At 37.7% G+C, this 20281-nt stretch overlaps 1 protein-coding gene across 4 annotated transcripts in view; it reads left to right on the top strand.

Moving 5' to 3' along the window:
• Positions 1-20281, top strand: part of BDP1 (BDP1 general transcription factor IIIB subunit) — a 53734-nt gene that overhangs the window by 29644 nt on the left and 3809 nt on the right. For 3 of the 4 annotated variants that reach the window (XM_088054279.1, XM_088054278.1, XM_088054277.1), the window contains 15 exons: positions 1890-2082; positions 3090-3304; positions 4239-4629; positions 6622-6738; positions 7009-7045; positions 7473-7556; positions 8198-8429; positions 9398-9555; positions 10186-10324; positions 10878-11064; positions 12984-13044; positions 14548-14737; positions 16112-16325; positions 18665-18707; positions 19560-19854. In XM_088054279.1, coding sequence (XP_087910405.1) covers positions 1890-2082; positions 3090-3304; positions 4239-4629; positions 6622-6738; positions 7009-7045; positions 7473-7556; positions 8198-8429; positions 9398-9555; positions 10186-10324; positions 10878-11064; positions 12984-13044; positions 14548-14737; positions 16112-16325; positions 18665-18707; positions 19560-19854 — 2556 coding nt within the window. The remainder of the gene's footprint in view (positions 1-1889; positions 2083-3089; positions 3305-4238; positions 4630-6621; positions 6739-7008; positions 7046-7472; positions 7557-8197; positions 8430-9397; positions 9556-10185; positions 10325-10877; positions 11065-12983; positions 13045-14547; positions 14738-16111; positions 16326-18664; positions 18708-19559; positions 19855-20281) is intronic. The other variant, XM_014258720.2, reaches the window with a different exon arrangement.

Raw genomic sequence — 20281 nt, 5'->3', positions numbered from 1 at the left:
TTGAAATCATCTCCCAGAGTCTTTGTACTAACAAGATAGGGGCTTTACTTGACAGTCTTCTTGTCTTCTATGATGGTGGACTTTCACAGATTCACAGAGTGGCTGAGGGTGGAAGGGTCTGCTAGAAGTCTTCTGGTCCAACTCCCAGTCAAGGCACCTGAAGCTGGTTGCCCCGTACCAGCTTTTGAATCTTGCCAAGGATGGAGACTCCACAGTCTCTCTGGGCCACCTGTGCCAGTGCTTGATAACGCCAACAGTGAAACAGGATTTTCTGGTGCTCAGAAGGAACCTCCTGTCTTGCATTGTTTACCCATTGTCTCTTGTCCTGTCACTGGGCACCCCTGGAAAGAGCCTGGCTCTGTCCTGTTTGCACCCTCGCCTTGGATTTTTGTGGAACTGTTGAAGAGATCCTCCTGAGCCTTCTCTCCAGGCTGAACAGTTCCTGTGCTCCCTCAGGAGCTTCTGTCATAGCATGTTTCCCCTCTTTCACCATCTGGGTGACCCTTTGAGGGGCTGTTGCTATTGTGCCCAGGTCTCTCCTACCAGGGAGCCCAGAACTGGTCAATCCTCCAGGTGTGGCTTCATCAGTGCTGACCAAGGAGCAAGGATCACCTCCCTTGGCCTGCTGGTAATACTTCTCCTTCTGCAGCCAGGTCACCATTAGCTGTTTGTCCAGCCACAGCACCTTCATGGTTCATATTCGACTCGGAGACCACCAGGACAGCCAGGTTCTTTTCTGCAAAGCTGCTTTCCATCTGGGTGGCTTGCAGCATGTGTTGGTGCCTTGGGTTGCTCCTCCCCTGGTGCAGGACTTTGCATCTCCCCCTGCTGAACTTCCTGAGGTTCCCATTAGCTCATTTCTCCGACCTCTACAGGTCCCTCTGGAGGCCAGTGTAACCTTTGGGTGGTGTTTTAGCAATTCCTTCTAGATCTGGTTTATCTGTAGACTTGCTGAGGTTACACCCCACTCCATTATCTAGATCATTTGTGGAGATACTGGGCAGGAGTCGATACAGTATTGACCAATGGGGCACACTGCTGGTTGCTGGTCTCCAGCTGGACTTCATGTCACTGGTCACAAACCTCAGAACCTGACAACTCAGTTCGATTTTAGTGCACTTTCAGTCCGTACTTCATCAGCTCCCTTATTATAAGCATGTTAGAAGTAACAGCATTCAACAGTGTTACAAGCCTTACAGGAGTCCAGGCAGACACTATTTACTGCTCTCCCTTCATTTATAGAGCCAGTAATTTCATTGAAAGATGCTACCAAGTTGACTAAGCATAACTTCCCCATTACAAATCTGTGCTGACTACTCTAAGTTAACTTGTTTTTCATGTGTCTGGAAGTAGTTTCCAGTCTTAGTTATTCCATCACTTTCCCAGGGACTGAGATAAGGCTGACTAAACTGTATTCTTCTAGATTACTCTTACCCCCTTTTTCTCAAGTCATGAGTTTAGAAGGCAAAATTTCTGTCTTACTGATCTGAGTGTGTTTGAACAGATGTAAGAATTGTATCCTTTTTGAAAGCAGTAGAACCTTGAGCACTGGAATTAGTGAAAATAATATTCCTATGGCTGCTTAATTTTGGAGATCTGTGTTGGTATAGCTGACACTTTCCAATCTATCTGACTTAATGTTGTTTTCCTTCCAAAAATCTTTCTCAAAAGTAATCAGGAAGATCTACCGCTGTAGATGAATTATCTCCTTTATCCAGTGGGTTTTTTTCTTTCTTTGTTTTTTTTTTACATGTAGTCAGCTAAGCAAATAAAAATTCAAAACACCAATTCATTTCTAGCTAGAAGTACTAAATACCTGATAGTAAGCCAAGCGTATAGAGTATACTTTGTAGCTCTTTAGAAGTAAAAGCTGAAACATGTTTTTGTAGGTCTAATGATAAATTGTGTTCTGGAGAAGAAAGTGAACAGAGAGCAAGGGAACCCTACTGGAACACAAGGCCAGACCTAATGAGACTTACTAGGAAAAGAGACTATCCTGAAGATAATGAAAACAGAGAAGAAGACAACACTGAGAGAAATGAACAAGAGTTTTTTGCGTTATTAAAAACAGGTGTATCAGGGGTAAGTGCTGATCATGTATTTTGAGCCAGTTATACCTCAGTCCTTTTGCCCAAGTTCTTAGAAAGATAGCTGGCACAGAAATTCAGTATATGGCTGGAAAAGATTAATGTGATTATCTGGTTTTTTTTAAATTCACTATTGGAAACTATATTGAACAAATGGAGTTAGAATTTAAAAACTGTGGAAATACTTAATATACACTGATGTCTTAAGTTCTGTGGTTTATACGGTCAGAAATTTGCATTAAATTAATACATGCTAACACTGTTAAAAAATAATTTACTGTTTGTTATTCATTGAAGAGTGGAAAATAAGGCAGTTAACTAACTTCAGATACTACCTAAAATCTTTTGGTATACTTGGAAATGAAAATGAGTGTTAATATTAAGTTCAGACCTTCTTAAATTTGCTCAGCAGGCCTAACTTAGCCCAGACAAGTTCCATGTGTGTCTGATGCTGTGATAACTGAGTCAAGTTTATCTGGTGTTCCCTGTTTTCTATATGGATGACTAAAAACTTCCAGTTAACTTATTATTTTAGCCAAATATCTATAGTTGACAGAACTGTGGTTGCTGATGTTTGTCTGCATGTATGTTGAATAATATTTAAATACTTTTATATAAAGTATGATAGTTTTTTCTTCCTACCTCGTTCCCAAGGTAGAAAAAAAAAATCATTCCTGCAAATTGTTCTTTAAATTAATAGGTAATTTTAAAAAATTATTCATCTTTTCAGCTTCTAAAGAGTTGTTGCTTTTGATAAATTGAGCATGGTCTTGCTCTCTTAACTACCAGCAGCACTGGGAATTCAAGCATCACAGATAATACCAGTTAATGATACCTCTGCTATAGAGCCCAAAATTAAAGACAATGAGGAAGAATATGCTAAATTATCAGAGATGACAGCTGTGCACATTCTCAAGATCCTCAAACTAAGTTCTTTAAGTCACCAAAACCAGTTACAAATGCTTGGCACTTAGTATGGTAATAATTATCTCCTCTGTTCAGCAAAATTCCAGTAATACAGTGGAAGCTGGATCCTTCTCAGAAGCTACAAGGAAACACAGTTTTGCAGAGAATGTTGAAATATCTTCTAAGAGGATCAGACAGGACATTATACTGCAGTCTCCAGGCACATCATCAGAGAGTGAGAGTCAAGTAGAGCAAGATAATGATTCTCAGCTTTCTGCCTCAAAGGAAAAGCATTCAGACAATCTCAAAAGGTAAAAACACTGTTTCGCTTTGTAAACCAAACTCAGTTGATTGATAATTATTTGCCATAGTTCTGCCATATGTTATGTAAGTGCCTGCAGCATGTCAGTTTTTGTGTCTTCCATCTGAACTTAGTAGATGTGTGCAGATACTTCTTTGTCTCTTGCTCTGCCTGTATTGTCATACAATGAACACAGCCAGCACTCTCACCAATCCATCCCATGGTTTTAACAGAAATTCCTCATTTTATAGGGGAGGACTTGAGAGTATCCATATTTGGGGGCACAGGGATTGTGGGATTAACCTAAAGAGAAACTTCGTGCTGTAAATGTCCTCTGCTGCCATTTGCTTCCACTCCCCACCAGTTTACCAAGGAGGATATCTGCGGGAGGAAGTCTGTCATTACTTTTGATACTTAAAGTGGTTGTGTCCATGATTTTGAGGAAGGAAACTGTAGGTAACTGATTATTGAAGAGAATGCTGTCTGAGAAACCAAAGCAGATAAGTAATTGTCATCTAAGAGTTTGTAAAGTTTCAGTTTGTAAACAATAGTCTAATCAATTAAATAGTTTTTGGCTTCTTCTTTAGCAGAAGACAACTGGAAGTGTTCCCATTACTTAAAAAGTATGTGATTTCCACATCTCTCAAAATTAAAATGGTTTTATACTTTTCTAATCAAGGAATTGTGTATCTTGCAAGTTAGTTAAACTGTGAAGATTTCCAGCATCCTGAAACTGCTTAATGCATATTTGCAATCAGTACTTTATGTACACAGGAAGAAATCAAATTTCTGATAAAATGCATATTTGTCATTATTTAGTTAAGTAAATAGTTTGCATTGTTGGTCACAACGATAACTTTTTTTAAAAATTTCATTTATTTTGATTTGTAGTATCCCTCTCTTTGGAAGGTCTTGGATTTCATTGTTTTTATTCTGTACTTTAGAAGGCAGTTGAGGAGATCATCAAAACAGACAGCACTGCCAGAACATGTGTTGGAGCCAAGAACTTCTTCTGCCTCTGAATTTGGGGCTGATAGCAGTAAGAAGGGGAGTCAAAGGCAAGAAGCTAAACTGAGTGTTACCAGAGACAAAAGTTTGAAAACTACACAGAGAAGAAAATCTGGGAAGGAACCCAGAAGTTCAAAGATAACCTTTGTCACGCTCCGGGCTTCTCAGGAGGAGGAGGAGGAGGATGAGGAGGCAGATGACTTTGAGCTTGATGATGAAGATCAGTGCTTTGCATCAGAGGAAGTAAACAAGGCTCCAGTGTTTGTTCCTATAGGTCTTCGATCTCCAAAACCAATCGTTGTGCAGATACAGGAAACCATGGAGGAGGTATTGTGTAGTTGAGTTCTGCATATGTAATTTTATTCTGATTGTTTAAAAAGATTTTATTCTGATTGTATCTCTGAGTATTTGGGTTTTATCCAAGTTCAAGTTAAGAATGGTGCTGAGAGTAGTAGGGATGTTTCTTGGCACATACACTTGGTTTTGAACTTAACACTGCATCAGGTCTGCGGGTACTCATCAGTTTGTTTATTGGGATTGAATATAGACCCACACTGATGTTCATCCTTGTGTTTTGAAGCCCAAGATGGATCAAATGGAGTACTTCAATTTCATACTTCAGTGTTAGGAAATGAGGGTATGAGGAAAATGTTTCTGTATATCATGTCCCCCTTGCCAAGAAACTTCTGTCAGGTAGGCTGACTTGTCAGGTAGTAGCAGCCAGACACACACATCTGCTTGCTCACTCCATTTTCTTTCTCTTCAAGGAGAAATCAGGAGGGCAAGATTTCTCTATTGATATAAAGGCAGTTACATGCATGAAGGATAATCTGCATGTAAATGTAAAGCGAAGTAAGGAATTTGTTTGCTGCTTTCCATTGTCTGGTTATTTCCTGGAAATCAGGGCCTCGGTCTGTTTACTTTGGAAAACAAATGCCCTAATCACAAATGGCCTCCTCTTCTCCCTCCTTTCCCTGAGCTCTTATTGCCGAGTGTGTGTATCTTGCAAGAATGATACAGAATTCCCCTTTGATCAGTTTGAGTCAGCTGTCGTAGCTGTGTGCTCTCCTGACCTCTTGATTACCCCTAGCCTCCTTTCTGGATAAAAGAATAGGAAAAAAACTTGTACATTGTGCAGGAATAGCAAAAACACTGGCGTGTTACCAACACTGTTGTAATTATAAGTCTGAAAGACAGCACTATGTGGGCTGGTATGAAGAAAGTTAACTTCATCCCAGCCATGTCCAGTACAATCTTCACCCTTTATTTCATACCATTTGTATCATGCTTAGGTCTTAACACTATACAGTACAAGACATTTTTCTAATTTTTTTCCCTGTCATAGCTACTTTCCATTCACTTCAGTGCTTTTTGCTTTCTAGTGCTTTTTTGCTTACTACTACTGCTAGTCCTCTTCCTCCCTTTGTCCATTGAAATCCTGCTTTTTATTGTTTCCTGAATTAATCACACTGTTTCTTTCTCCAGGTGAAACAGCAGAATAATTTAAAGCTCAGTCAAAAGACCGAGGGATCTCTAGAACTATAATGGGCAGCAAAGTTACTACATGGAAACTTTTGCTGAATCCTTGATTTCAGAGATGTGGAATATATATTATGTGTGGGGATTACAATCAAGTTGCCTAGGTTAACATTGAGGAGACATAAGTACTAGTGAGGGATGTGCTTATGCACAGCTGTTGTAAAATTTAAACAGTTGAGCTGAAAGTCTGTGAAGTTGCAAGCTTTTGAGAGCAACCCAGACTGAGCAGTGTTTCTGTGAGACCTTCCCTGGAAATATTATAAACTTTCTGTCAAATTTCAAGTCCTCATTTCTGAAAATGTCAAATGTCTGAAGTGCTCAGTGAAAATACAGTACTGAAGAAGATAAAAAAATAGGTAAAATGGTGAGTGGGTGTGTTTCTATGTGTCTGCATGTCTATTCCCTATCTTGCTTTGGAAATAAGTTTAAACTGTTTTTCATCCTGAAGACTTAAAAAGCAGAAAAAGACTAAAAACTAAGAAAACTCATTTGAGGTAAACAGTCACTATAAAAGATCTCAACTGCATAACTTAGTTTGGTGGAGAAATGAGTGACTAGAAACAAGGCCTTAGGTTGTCTGATGCTTCTACAGGTAGTAGTACCTGTTCTGCCTTCTGTTGATACCACTACTTACTTCTCAAATCAGAAGGTATGATTTTTGTGAAGGATCCCTGTAGATGTTGAACATCTGTTAAGTATGTGAGATTTGTAAAATTTTGCATTTGACAGATTTTCTTTTGCATCTCATGAACTGAAATACTTGTAAAATTACTTTTACAGCTGGAAATACCTGTGAATATCCCAGATATGCAGGTGGCTACTGATGCTGAAAGTCTTTCTTGTGCTTCTATCCAACCAGTAGTACAGAGGGAAGAAAAAGTAAGCACCTCAGCAGCTGTAAGAATGTCTTTTGTTTATTTCATTGGTCATACAAAGCTATTTCAGCAGTCTCTTGTTGCCATGTCTGCATGTAACTGTGTAGCTTATTAGAATGCTACCTGTCCTACACAGATGTGAGGCACAGCTGTGGGAAAACTATGTTAGTAAATATTGTTAGCCTTAAAACCAGGGTAACTTGTGGGCACAGAATTTACATGTAGCATTAAATAAAAAGTATGGAATCACTTTTTATAAAGAACTTTGATATTGTTTTTCCTTGTATTTAAGGAAACAGCCATACGTGAGAATCCAGATGTGGACAAAGGTAGATATGAAACAATCTTGCTCATGTATTTCCTGTTAACTCACTACTGATATATACATTTCCTCCTTTCTTAAAATGTGTTTCCAAAGGTGCCACCATCTTGGCTGACAGGCTCAGCTGTGTCCTGCAGTGGGTCAGCTAGAACTGGCTGTGTCCAGGGCAGGCCCCCGCTGCCAAAACCTTGCCACCTGTATCCAGTACACCATTAAAGGCTGTCATGTTGCTGCTCAGTGTTTTAACAGTAGCTTGAATTTGCTGGATGAGAATAGCTGCTTGTCTACAAGCATTCTGATCCATAAATAAGGTCAATTTAAAAAAATATGTACTTCATTGTATTGGTGGTAGTGTCAGATAATTTTTGAATATGGGTAAGTGGATTTCTGGTTAATGTGCTTGTGACTTTTAATGTGTGTGAACAACTTCACAGGAATTAACGATGGAAGCACTGAAGCTGCAATGACTTTACTTGCAATGGGTGATCCAAATTTCCAGTTGAAAGCAAGCACTGAAGGTATGATCTGATTTATGGGACAAAGCCTTGCTCTTGTGCTTTGTGGGTCCACCTAAGGAGGGATGGAGCAGTGGCTGCAAAGCTCTTCCAGATGCTCCTGCATAGCAGGAAGTCAAGAATCTTTTATGCTTTTAGTCCTGTTGCATTGTAACACATAGTGAGTCCAGCCAATGCAGGTTGGCTGGAAAGAGGCAGTCACCTTACTGAGTACTGCCAGCTCTATCACAGCTAGGAAATTGTTTCTGTGATCTGTTTTACAAAGCACATACTTGAATTGATTTGGGCACACAAACTGGACAAAAGAAAGGGATTGAACTTAAATGACTGTCACTTTCAGTGATCTTTTCAGACCTTTAATGTGACGTATAGCCTATTCATTCTAATTAGCTGCAACCTGAAATTACTTGGGTTTTTTTATAGATTTGGTGTAGCATTTATTATCTGCTTTCATTTGCTGAAAGTTAGTTTTTGTGTTCTTACTACAAAAAGCGTTCTCTTAGGGATTTATCTGGGATTTGAATCTGTGTCTTTGGAGAATGCAAACTTTGTTAAATGAAGCTTGAAGTTATATAGCTTTATATACATGCCAAACCTGAGTGTTTTAAATTAAGTTTTCCCATTCTGTTTATTGTTACAACCAGAACAGACACATATGTCACCTGCTCAAAATGACTTGGACACAGCTGATAGCGCTGTAATTCATGCCTACTCCACAGAAAACAGAACTTCTAGTCAGTATTCACTTGCTTCAGACACTTCTATCAAGGAATTGCTGCCTTCTGAAGATGGAAGCAACATCAATGTAGAGCATCAAATCACTGGCACGAGAATAGGTGTAGATCATTATTCAGAGATGGCTGCTATTGATACCAGGTTAAGTTACTACTTCATTTTCTTTAGTGAGGGAGATTCTCTGGCACTGCTTACTTTTGCTAGGTTCTTTTAACCATTTTGATGGATTTGCAAGCAGTCTTGCTTTAGTAAAGGTTTCTCAGTTTATGTAATTTACTATGTAATCTGCAAAAACTTCTTTCGTCTTTTTATTACTACTTTCATGAAGTGTTTGTATATACTTTTTTGTATCTACTACCAGTTTTCTCTCATTAAATTAAGTTTACCCGGGGAAGGGGGGAGAAAAAATATGCAAATAATGTACTGGATCACTTAATTATCAAGCTCTTTTTGCAAAGTTCTCTGCAGCTAATCAGACCAAGGCAAATTGCTTAAGTGTCACTCCTAATGTGGGGGTGTAGATCAAAGATTTAGAGCCAAGGGATAGCAAGAAACCAGTTTATACTGCATCATTATGGATTTTAGTGATTGATCTTTTATAATTTTGCATTTGTGAATTACAAGACAGCTTAATGGGACACTTTTCCAGAGAAACATCTGCTGGAGGTCATGCATTATTTCAAAGATTATTTAACTTCTTGATTGCTTGAACAAACTGTGAGATTATACTCTGTGAAAAATCATCCTCCAAGATGATTTATTTTGTCTCCAGGTTAATTACATTATTAAACCAGAATTTACTGCCATGTCATGTGTATTAGATTTCTGATCTTCTGTTGTTATGTAAACATTTCAATTTTTCTTTTTTTTTTCTTTTTTAATTCCTTTACAATAGAAACATATTAGTTTGCAGAATACCTGTCTGTTTAAATTCACAGATGATTTTTATTTTTTTTTATCCTGTTGGATATCTTTCTGTTTTCTCTGCCAGTTGCAGCCTACATTTCAGGTCTTCATTATCTGATCTACCCCATATATCTTATGTCTTCTCTTTACAAACTATTAAAAATCAAGGACTCCATGGATGCCATTTCTCCTTTTACTTGCAGTGGTAGCTCTTTGCCTGTAGTGAATAATACGAGACTGACAGGAGGGGGACACCTGGAGCCTGAGCCAGCCTCTGGACTATTGAGGTCCAATGAAAACATAATGCAGGAGATACTTAATGCAAATGTACTTGTGGAACAACTGGAACAAATTCAAACTGGTAAGCCTGTTTCTTATCCTAGGGCCCTGAAAATGGTTTTTAAATAAATTCACATCTATTCATGAAATGAAACAAAGCTGAAAGTCTTCACTTTCCATTCATGTTCACAGATGATACACTGCCATTGTAACATAGGGTACCCATTTGTGATACAGTTTTATACATAAGTATACCTTTTAGTATAAAATTAAATGAAATTTGAGTAACAGTTTTTCCTGGAGGTATTAAATTACCTGGAAAGCACTTCAATTACTGGACTGCTAATTAGAGAAATACAGTCTAATACAGTGTACTTTTTTCTATTGTTTCTGTGTTTTCCTTTCATTAAAAGTAGAAGAGGAGATAGAAAGAACTGCTTTTCTATTTTTAAAGCAGTTTCAGTAAAGGTAGTCTTCAAACTCTTAATTATCTTCATACCACTGGCAAAATAGGAAAGACAAGATAGGATATGTTTATGTGCCTTAATTATATAAGACACAAGTATACATGTGCACATTCATGTATATGTGTCTATATACAAAACTTTAAAATATGCAAGATTATATGTAAAAAGTAATACAAATAAATATGTATATACACCCGCAGACTGAAAAGACATGATTTTCATTTTTTTATTCTTATAAAACTTAGATCCTACAACCCTGAGGGGTAATGCAGAAATGCAGGTCAAACCAGAACCAATCAGACCAGCTGCAGATAATTTTTCAGTTCTTCATGACTTTGCAACTGGAAGTATGGAACTCACCAAGCAAGTAGACAAAACCGAGAGGTAGGAAAACTCATCATTTAATACTGGCTTTATTCCTACTGTCTATTAAAATATGCAGCTGAAGTTCAGGTGTAGTATGCGACTGTAATGGAAACAGTGTGCTCAGAGACACTGTGTATATTAATACAGATAGCGTACAGTTTAGATTTCAGGTTTTTCTCCCTCGCATGTTGTGCTACAGCTTTTGGAGACAGAACATTAACGTCTTGTTTTCTACTTCAGAACTTAGTAATTGCCTTGCTGCTTAATTGTCTTTCATGAAACGGCAAGGAAATGTTAGAGTTGATTCATTTAGAAATGTAATGAGCTTATAATAAGGCTTCCTGCTTGGTTGTACTTTCAGTAGGAATGTCTCCATTAGTGGAGTTAAAGAGGCTTTTCCCTGAAATTCTTCATTTGTTTGAAGACTTTGCATTCTGTTTAGTACAATGATGTAGTTTTTAAATAGGTGCTTTGTTTCTCTGCAATTACATATGATTCATATTAAATACATTGTAACACAGAATTTAGCATTTTCATTTGGTTTCAAATTAACTGGATATATACCTTGCAGAACAGAAAAGCAGATAAGAGATGCTTGTGGAAATTCAGGAGATCTAAGACATTTAAGTGCATCACCAAAACCTGAAAAATCACGCCTTGGACTAGAAGATTGTCCAAATCCAAGTTCCATGGATGAATTGTCTGACCAAAGTCCTTGTCCTCTTGAGCACCATATATGTACAGTCAACTTTACTCAGGTAAAGATCAAGAACTTAATTACAGTCCAGAAGTGCCCAGATTTTGAAATTAAGTAAAGAAAGACATCTTCAGTGCAAATGTACTCACCAGTTTTAAAGTCCTGGTACTTAAGCTGGCAAATTGTAGCAGCATGTATGGTGCTAAGTTGCTGCTACCTTCTGAAAGTGTCTCCAATAGGAAGAGTTTGGGTAGGCGGATACACAGCTACACATTCAAGCACAGCAGCCATGGATAGCTGGAGAAAACTGATGAGTGAAAAGACAAGAAGGGTCTTTGCATGGAGTTCCAGTGGGGATTATTACACCCACATGCCAAAAGGGTCCAGGGACAAAGACAAAAGTATCCTGAGAGTTTAGGAATACGTAGAGGTGTAAGGGGGTGGATCAGAGGGTCAGGGTCCAATAGGGATTAGGCAAAGTGGTGCATAGGCGGGGGTAGGGAGGGGGAGAACCAATGAGATAACAGGGGCAGAGGGTTGCACCAAAAGAGGACCAGTGGAGAAACAGAGAAGGGAGAACATTCTAGGGAAGGTATAAGGTGAACAGAGGCAGAACTAGGATGATAACTTGGGGAACCAATGGAATATCAAACCTTAAGAACTATTTACATGTGTATGCAAAGATTTGTGAGAGAGAGGCCTCTCTTACCCCAGTATCAGGAGGCACTAATTCTTATTTCCTTTCCAAGATTGGGTTATGGGGATTTTCTTCGCATTATGCCTTGGATGCTTCCCTCCATGCCAACACTACACCAGGGTCCTGAGCAACTTTCTTTTTAGCAGGAGCATATCCAAACAATCTTTCAGACAAATTTAATCTTTGCAAATTCTGTTTAGAGCATTTCAGTAATAAGTGATATGCATTAGCAAAATTGTGAGGAATTTTTGAGAAGTCTTGATGGAAGAAGTTATCTAGGATTCATGTACCCATTCAGTGTGACCTCTTACTGTTCTATTTGTTTACATTTAAATGAAGTTAAAATGTTGGTGCTTGGATGGAGCATGTTCATTGTCACTTTCATTTGCTTTGTTTAAAACAAACTGCATCCTTTGTTATGCTCTTTCTCATTTGTTTTAAAATAAGATCTACACATGCATATTAATATATGACATACACAAATTTTTCATATTTTTACATATATCTGTATAATTTATATCATCATCTTGTATGTTGTCAAGGACAAACAATATGTCTCTCACATCCATTTCTTTGCAGTGGTTTGTGCATCTGTGTTCTAGTATAAATGAGAGTTACCTTATTTCTTCATGAGAGAAAGGTTCATTTGCAGTTGCCTCAGGGTTTCTAGTGTTGTCTGAGATCAGTGAGCACATAGTTACAGTGGAACAGCTGATACATAGAAGCTTGATTCCCAAGTGCAGCAGGTTGCTGTGTCAAGGCTGATTTCATATTAGGACAACATGCAAGAATGATGCTGCTCTTACAGGCCTGGCAAAGAGTATGAGAAAAGACAGCTTGCAGTAGATTATTCCTGGTTTTATCAAAGGGACAAGCCATAGAAGGGAAGGGATAAATGAGCTGTAGAGCCTGGTGTTACTCTTTGGCACTCAGTGGTTTGTTAAGGGTTGTAGGAATCTGCTTCCTTAGTCCCACTGAACAATTTATAGTGTGAGTCATCTCTGACAGAGTTATGCTGTAGGAAGTATAAATTTATTTTGACAAACCATCAATACAGACAACAAGCTGCATATAAATTTTCTATTTCCCCAATGTTTCTTGTCCTTGATAGGCTAATACTCTTCAGCCTAGAACAGCTGAAAGTGTAAACTGACAAGTGAAATAATGATTATGTGGCTGGATTTTTTGGCTCTTCAGCATTTGACATGCTTTGTTTCTTCCTGTTTCCTAGAGTGATTTCCCACATTTATTAAGTTGTTTTATTTCAACTGTGTTGTTTCTAGAATGAAGCTTGTACTCAGGATGCTCAACAACAGTGTGTAAGCAGCACAGAAGAAACTTCAGGTATAATGTGCTAATATTCAACATTAGCAAAAGCCCACATTTGTGTATCTTGCAGTTACTAAAAGATTAACTAAAAACCTAAATTTTTAATTTAAAAAAAATTTAAATTTTCATTGACATGATTAATCAATCTATTTGATTAACACAAATAATGATCCATGGCATAGTGACATTCCCCATATTACCCTCTTGTCTTTACATTACATTAACAGAAACTAGACTTGGAAACTATATGAATAGTTCTTCATTAAGTTTAAGTATCAGTGGAAGGAAACTTGTTCTCTTTGCCCTGTTGTGAGCTCCTGCTGCTTACCTTGTGGTAGGTATAGCAGTTTTTAGAGCCCTTTATGCACCTCTGACTCACCCATCAAAAACTGAACACGACAGAGGGAGAGAAACTGTTTAGTTTTCCTCTGGCTTAGTGAGTTATAGTTGCTCATGAAGTTATCAAGTGAATGCTGTTGTCAGAGTTGTGTGAGTAGGAGGGCTGTACTGTGCAAGTGTGGAGCAGGAGGGAAAGAAAAAGAGAAAAACTGTAAGACAATCAATCTTCCTTCTTTAGCTGTACTGTGTCAACAGATTAATGCCTAACTGATCAGGTGTGATGAAAGTTACGAAGGTGATGTCTGCTCTTCCCTAGAACAAATTGAAATGGTTGGTTTGGAACCACTACTTATCTAATATATGGGATAGTAACAGTGATGGAAACCCAGAATACTTACTTTACATGGAAACTGCAGTCCAAAGCTGTAACTCCTGTTACTATGCTCTACTATTGCAAGAATCTTGGGATGAAGCATCTTAAACCATGTTCAATTAGATGAAGAATCCAAGAAAATTGAGGTTGGAGTAACAGCTTTACATCATTGAGAGCTGGCTTAAATAATGGTGTACCATTGTTGTTTTCTATCTTTTGAAAACTTTACAAATGTTTGCTCCTTAAATTCTAACAGATGGCAACTGGCAGATATCTGTTAATGTCTATTTGTTGATTAAATTATCTATATTTTTCATCTATTAAATTCAAGACTGTTTCTCAGGTGCTGTTTTGCCAATCTGCAGTGAGGGGAAAAATCCTGTGCTTACCTTCAAAACAGCAGACATCTACCATTTAAAGAAGTAACTCTTAATACCTGATGGTTGCAATTAAAGACAGAGGGCCATTTGACCATCATGACATAATTTTAATTAAACTGCAAATTGCTCTTTAATGCTAGAACACCCATTTAAAATTTTCATCATTACTTGGCATTTTTAATATTCCTCATTCTGAATAGTAATTAGTATTCCTCTGCAGTGAATAAGCGCTAGGAGATGATGATGTGTATCTCATCTGAAAAGACAGGAAGCTTATTGTCTCAAGAATATACCCAGTGCCTTTCTCCATGGAGAAATGATTGCCTGAAATTTCAGTACTCCATGCAGGGAGGACATGAAGAGAACAGCATAATTTCATATTTGATTAATAGTTTTTTGTTGTTTATTTCTCTGAAAAAAATATAGTAGTGAATGATGATCACAGATGTCCTGAGGAAGAACAGACATTCATTTTAACATTGGTGGAAATCCCAGCTGACTCAAAAGAGTTTGATGTATCTGCTGTGGTGGAACAAACTTCAGAACCAGTACTACCAGCCCCAATATTTATCAGCTCAATAAATGCAAATGAAACAACTGTGACTGAAGTGGAGAGGTAAATGCTTTATTTTTTATCAAAATGAAACACTTTATGTGTACCTTGATTGTTCTCTGGATGTGCAGTACAGATTAGAACTTCTTAAAAGAAGGAATGCAAGAGGAAGGAATTTTGATGAATTGCTTAGAGAATTAAGAAAGTAAAAAGGGCTCTAATCTGATTTGAGGAAGATTCCCTAGGTGTTTTAACTTTAGTGTTTTAGTTAGGCTGGGATTTTGGTGTCACCTTAATTCTGATTTACCATTTAGAACAAGTCTTCCTTTTTAGCAGAAGTTATTTGCCCAGCTTGAGCCTTATTTTGCTTTGTGGAAACTTAAAATGCAAAGCAATTGAAATGAAAAAAATCTAATCATGTTTGCATTTTTACAGTACTTTTAACAGTTTTGTAGAGTAGCTGCTTATTATTTGCTTTTCCAGATTTTTGATGTAGATGGTCTTCTGGAAAACATAAGTAGTAGATATAAATTCTTTTATCATTCTCTTGAGTTTGCTCTGTTCAAAAGGCAGACAAAACACTAATTAATTACTCCAAAGAATAATGGCTTGGTTTGTCTACTGCTATCTGAAAGGGTTTGATTTTCTTTTACAAAGAGCACCTCTGAATGCAATGTAACGAAATTTTTATGTCAACATTACAGTTGAAGTAAACCTCTTAGTCAGTTTGGAGAAAAAAAAAAAAGTCAAAGAAGAAAGACATTATGAAAAAATGGAATTGTATACTAATGTAAGTCCTCAGATCATAACTAGAGATGTGATGCAATTCCACATAATTGTGGAGAATCTTGCCCTGTGATATCAGATGCTGATACCATTCCTCATTTGAAAGGAGAGGTCTTTGAGTGAATGTTGGCTACACAGTGTAAGAATTTTAACTCCTGTGGAACTACTGATGATAAACAGAATTGCTGACAGGCAGAGTTAGAGTGTGTGTTGTGTCTTGCTGTTCCTGTACTGCTTACTATATTTTCTTAGTTGCTACTGCTTCTCTGTATGTCTTATATATGTCTGTACGTCTTTTTATATCATACAGCTTGTAGGGGTTCAGCTGTGCAGATGAATAATACTGTATTTTAGCATTTTCTGGGGCAGTTAATAAGTTGCATATTTTTGCATCGTATGAAAAGACCAAGTGGAGTTCAAACAGAACAGCTAAATTACATTCAATATGACTAGAAAAACTAACTCCAGATAGCACAACAAATTGTTTCTTGGTAGTAAATGGTACATTTTAAGTTAATATTGACATTAAGCAAGAAAGAGTATCACCATAGATTTATGTGTAATTTCCATACAGAAACCTTACACAAAGTAAATTTTGGCTTCTTGTACTGTCACAATAATGTCTCTCTATATATATATTTATATAAACAGTGTTGGATCCTTGACAACTGCAGCTGATGAAGTTGCTGCACCTTTAAACAGCAGTATGGAAATGAAACAGCTTGAGAGTGCAGTAGACCCTGTTCCAAAGTTGCAGACAGCTCAAAAACGGTTGGCTGCTGAGCTTGAAGAGAATGATTTTCCTCCTTCCAAGAAAATTCCATCTACTGTTGCAGTGGAAGATAACTTGGAAACCACTTACAAGGTGAGATCAAGATTTGGTGAGTTTTCATGCATGGGTTAAATGCATAACACATAATAGAGCATGTTAATTTTGTTTAGTTTTTAATGGTGCTACTGGCTTAAGTATGTACTGCCTATACAACTTAAAAGGAAAATCAACACCTATATATAGTTTGCTTTTAATTTTTAAATCTTCAGCAGGTTTTAGGTGTTTATTTATTATTAGGGCTTTTTTGAGAAACTGTAGGCTCTCAGGTTTTTTAAAATTAGACTTTCTAGTGGACAGACTAGTACTATGTCGTACATGGCTCATTTTGCATCACCCTTATGACAACAGCACTGCAGCAGAGGAAATTCTGGAGGTATATTTTATGACTGGCAGGATGTCTAGGTTCACCAAATGTTGTTTTGAATCTGCATTGTGTCTGTTACATGAAGAAGCTATTAGATAGGAATGTTCCTATTGATTCTTAACATAGCAGGTAATAGTTCAAAAGAGCAATCTGCCAGTGAAAACAAGCCACCATCTTTCCAGCTGCCTTCTGTGCTTTCTTTACAATATGATCAAGTTTGTGGCAGCAACTACCATTGATCTTTTTAAGTGGGCTAAGATTGTATAGTGTACCTTTGTGTAGGTGTCGTGGTTTTAAAGCAGTAATTAAAGAATTACTAGAAAACTTACTTATTTTTTGCTGTGAGATATGGATTAGAACAAGAGCAAAACAGGCTTAAAACTTAGAAGGAATAAAGGAAGTTTATTAACAAAATTTAAGAATAAGAACACCAGAATAAACTTCCAGAAAACTCCTTTATCCCCCACTACCCAACCATTTCCTTGTTCACATGACAACATAAGAGACAAAAAACTTTGAACTTTGGTGTTTAAAACAGTCCCGATTCCTGCTAGAGTCTTTTCATCAGCCTTCATAGAGAAATGGATGTCTTCTGCTAATCTATGGAGTTTCTCACAAGAAAACTGTTTTTGTTACAGCTTTCTATTTTTCTGATGCCAGCTGCCCAGAAATCTGTCATCAGATTTTCTCCTCCCATTTCACATCACTCTGAGGTGTGTTATGGGCCATGAGTGTAGGGATGTCATTTTTAAGGATGTGTTATTCAAAGGCAAAAGTTCTCTTCATCTGTCTCTGTGAGCTTCTCTGGAAAACAGAAATTTTCTCATTGCCTCTCAAGGCTTCAAATCTTCAACTATTACTTATCCCCCCTCTGTTCCAGCACCTCACTGTATCACAATTACTCTACCTTTTGCTCAAAATCCACACTTTGAACACTCTATTCCTCCCAATATACTCTGTCATGAATTAAAGGAGTTTTTTCAGAACACTATTGTCCATCTCCATAGCTTTAACAGAAAAATATTTCAGCTTAATTCAAGTATCTCCTTACTCTCTACCTCTTCTGAAGCTTAATTCTTTTCTTTACTGTCTCTGATAGTTTATACAGTCTCTTTACATGTTGATTACTCTCTTTTTCTTTCTCTGGAAAAAAGGATTAATCTGCAAGTCTCATCTGGGTAATGAAAGGGTTAAAATCTTGCCCAAGTTTTGTAGATGGTTCTGGAGCTGTCTTCGATGGAAGATTCTTTATGGCTGCTCTGGAGAGTGTGGTCGCCGTCTCAGCCCGCCGCAGGTCGAGAGCTTTTTCTGTCTTTACTCAGCAGTCTCTGGTGAATTCAGTCACAGCAAAACCTGCAGCCGAGCCAGGGACCGGCCTGGCCCGGCCAGAGCCCGGGGCAAGCCCCACAGGCCCCAGCTCCCGGGCCGGGAGACGTGGCAGGCCCAGCCCAGCCCCCGCCCGGCCGCATGGCCTAGGGAGGGAACGGGAGGCCAGCTGGAGCTCTGTTACCTTTCACAGCCAGGAGGCAGACAAAGAAATTCCCAGGCTTAGGTCTTAAGGTGGTGTTCACAGGTTGATCTCACTTTTCAATGGTTAAAACTGCTGTCAATTCTTAGAAATGCCCAGCTGTCGGCTAGGAGAGAAACTCCCACCAGCCTCCAGAGGTTTTAACTTCCTTAGGTGTTTTTCTTTGTTTTCTTAAATGCCAATCTATCACAGTAGGAATGGGTGGTAATTCCCCACATGATTTAGAGAGCTTTTCTAGGAAGGGATGGATAACAGTCTTCTTCCTTCTTTGATCTCTTTTCTCAATATCCTTGTCTTGAGTACTTTGTCATAAGAACACCTTAAAAAGCCTGCTCAGGAAATGAGTTAAGTGATGAATGATGTCTTCTATATCAGTCATGCTCTTAGAACTGTGCATGCGTGATACAAGTTTATCAACTTCGATGTCTCCTCTGTATTGAGAGCAATAAAAAAACTTCTTTCTTTCTTTTTTAAATACAGGGTTATTCAATTAAATCCACAGATGTGCCAGTGGTAACTTCTGGTAGGTACACTTAAACTTGTAAACCAAAGTATAATGAATGTAAACACGTCACAACTTAATACTGGTTGTCATGCTAAATAGTTCTGTTGGAGGCCATCTAATACAAAAGTAGAAACAAATTTTCCTGGTACTACATTAATACCACCATTCCATGCTTTCTGCTATAAATTAGGTGTGCTGAATTACATAAATGTTGTTAATTTAATAATGGTTCTAAAAGCATTGCTGTAGCTAGTTTATTGGTGAAATTTGAGAGGGATTTTTTGACTAAACATACAATCTTCTCTTAAGCAAATATTTCCAACTGTTAAAGAGCACTGATCATCAAAAGTATTAAGTGGGATTTTAACCGCACTGCCCAAATAGTTTATTTTGTTTTGAATTTTTACTAAAAAAGTATGTAATTGTTTAGGAGCTTAATCTGCCTCTGAAGAAACAGAGAAAAAGCAGAACTACTGACAATGCAGTCTTCATTGATCTGAGCCTGTGAAGGGCTTGGTGAACTATAATTTTGGCTCTATAAAAGACTGCTAAGGGAAGTTGTAGAAGCTTAAACAGTTAGGTGACTAGACTAAGTTCTGTGGTGTACTGTAAAGGAGGAGGGGGGAAGAGTGTGCTATAAAATTTAAAACTACACTTCTACCAGCTTTTCCCCATAACATCTGTATGATCTTATAGGCTTTAAAAGTAGACCATGAACTTTTAATTCGTAGTGGTGACATGAAAATAAATGGACAAATAAAACTAAAGAAAAATTCAGCCCTTCTGTTGAATTGGTGCAATCCATTTTAATATGCATTTTTTGGCTCTTGTGTTATCACTGAAGTCATTGACTCTCAACTCCTTTTACAGACAATCCTTTTCAAAAAACAGAGTCTTCAACAAAGGAGGAAGTACTTACTTCTGTGTTGGTGTCTCAGTCTATCTCGCAAATGGCTGAGAGAAGCCATCTTGAGACTTTGGAGATGTTAGGGAAAGCATCACTTGAGAATCCAGCATTGAGAAAGGAAGAGGAGGTTATGTCTAGATTAACCTCCAGCAGAAAATCAGAAATGAGTGAACAAAGAACGCAGGAGAATGTGCATGAATCTGCACAGTTGGAACATACTGGAAGCCCAGCATCATCGTCAAAAACTCCATTACTCAGGTATACGATAATTGCAATAATGTTTTGTCAGCTTGTTCTGTAAAAAAAGATCATGTTTCTGTATTGACATCATTTCAGTATCAGTACCATTGTTTGTGACCTGCATAGCTAAGTATCTATACAGTATTTATAATCTTCTGCAAATCAGAAAGGATCAAACTGTCTGCTTTAAAATTTGCATTATTTTACTCATTAGATGAGTAAAACAGCTGGAGGGCACTACTTATGTATTGCATGTCCAGTTAGACATGATAGATGCCTCTTGTCAGGCAGACATCCATTGACTGTGATAGAAACTTCGCATTATTTCTTGTTTTCCACAGAAAAGTCTCATATTGTGAGATATATACCCATCCACTTGTTTTGGTGTTTGTCCTGACAGTGAAATTTGTTATTGGTACAGTACTGAGCACACTGAATTTTTAGG

Source organism: Pseudopodoces humilis, chromosome 4 (genome assembly GCF_049639895.1).
Source record: "Pseudopodoces humilis isolate 2021_Gansu_Grassland_sample_001 chromosome 4, ASM4963989v1, whole genome shotgun sequence".
Lineage (NCBI taxonomy): Eukaryota > Metazoa > Chordata > Aves > Passeriformes > Paridae > Pseudopodoces > Pseudopodoces humilis.
Note: the sequence above shows the minus strand (reverse complement) of the source record. Positions and strands in the feature narration are given on the sequence as shown.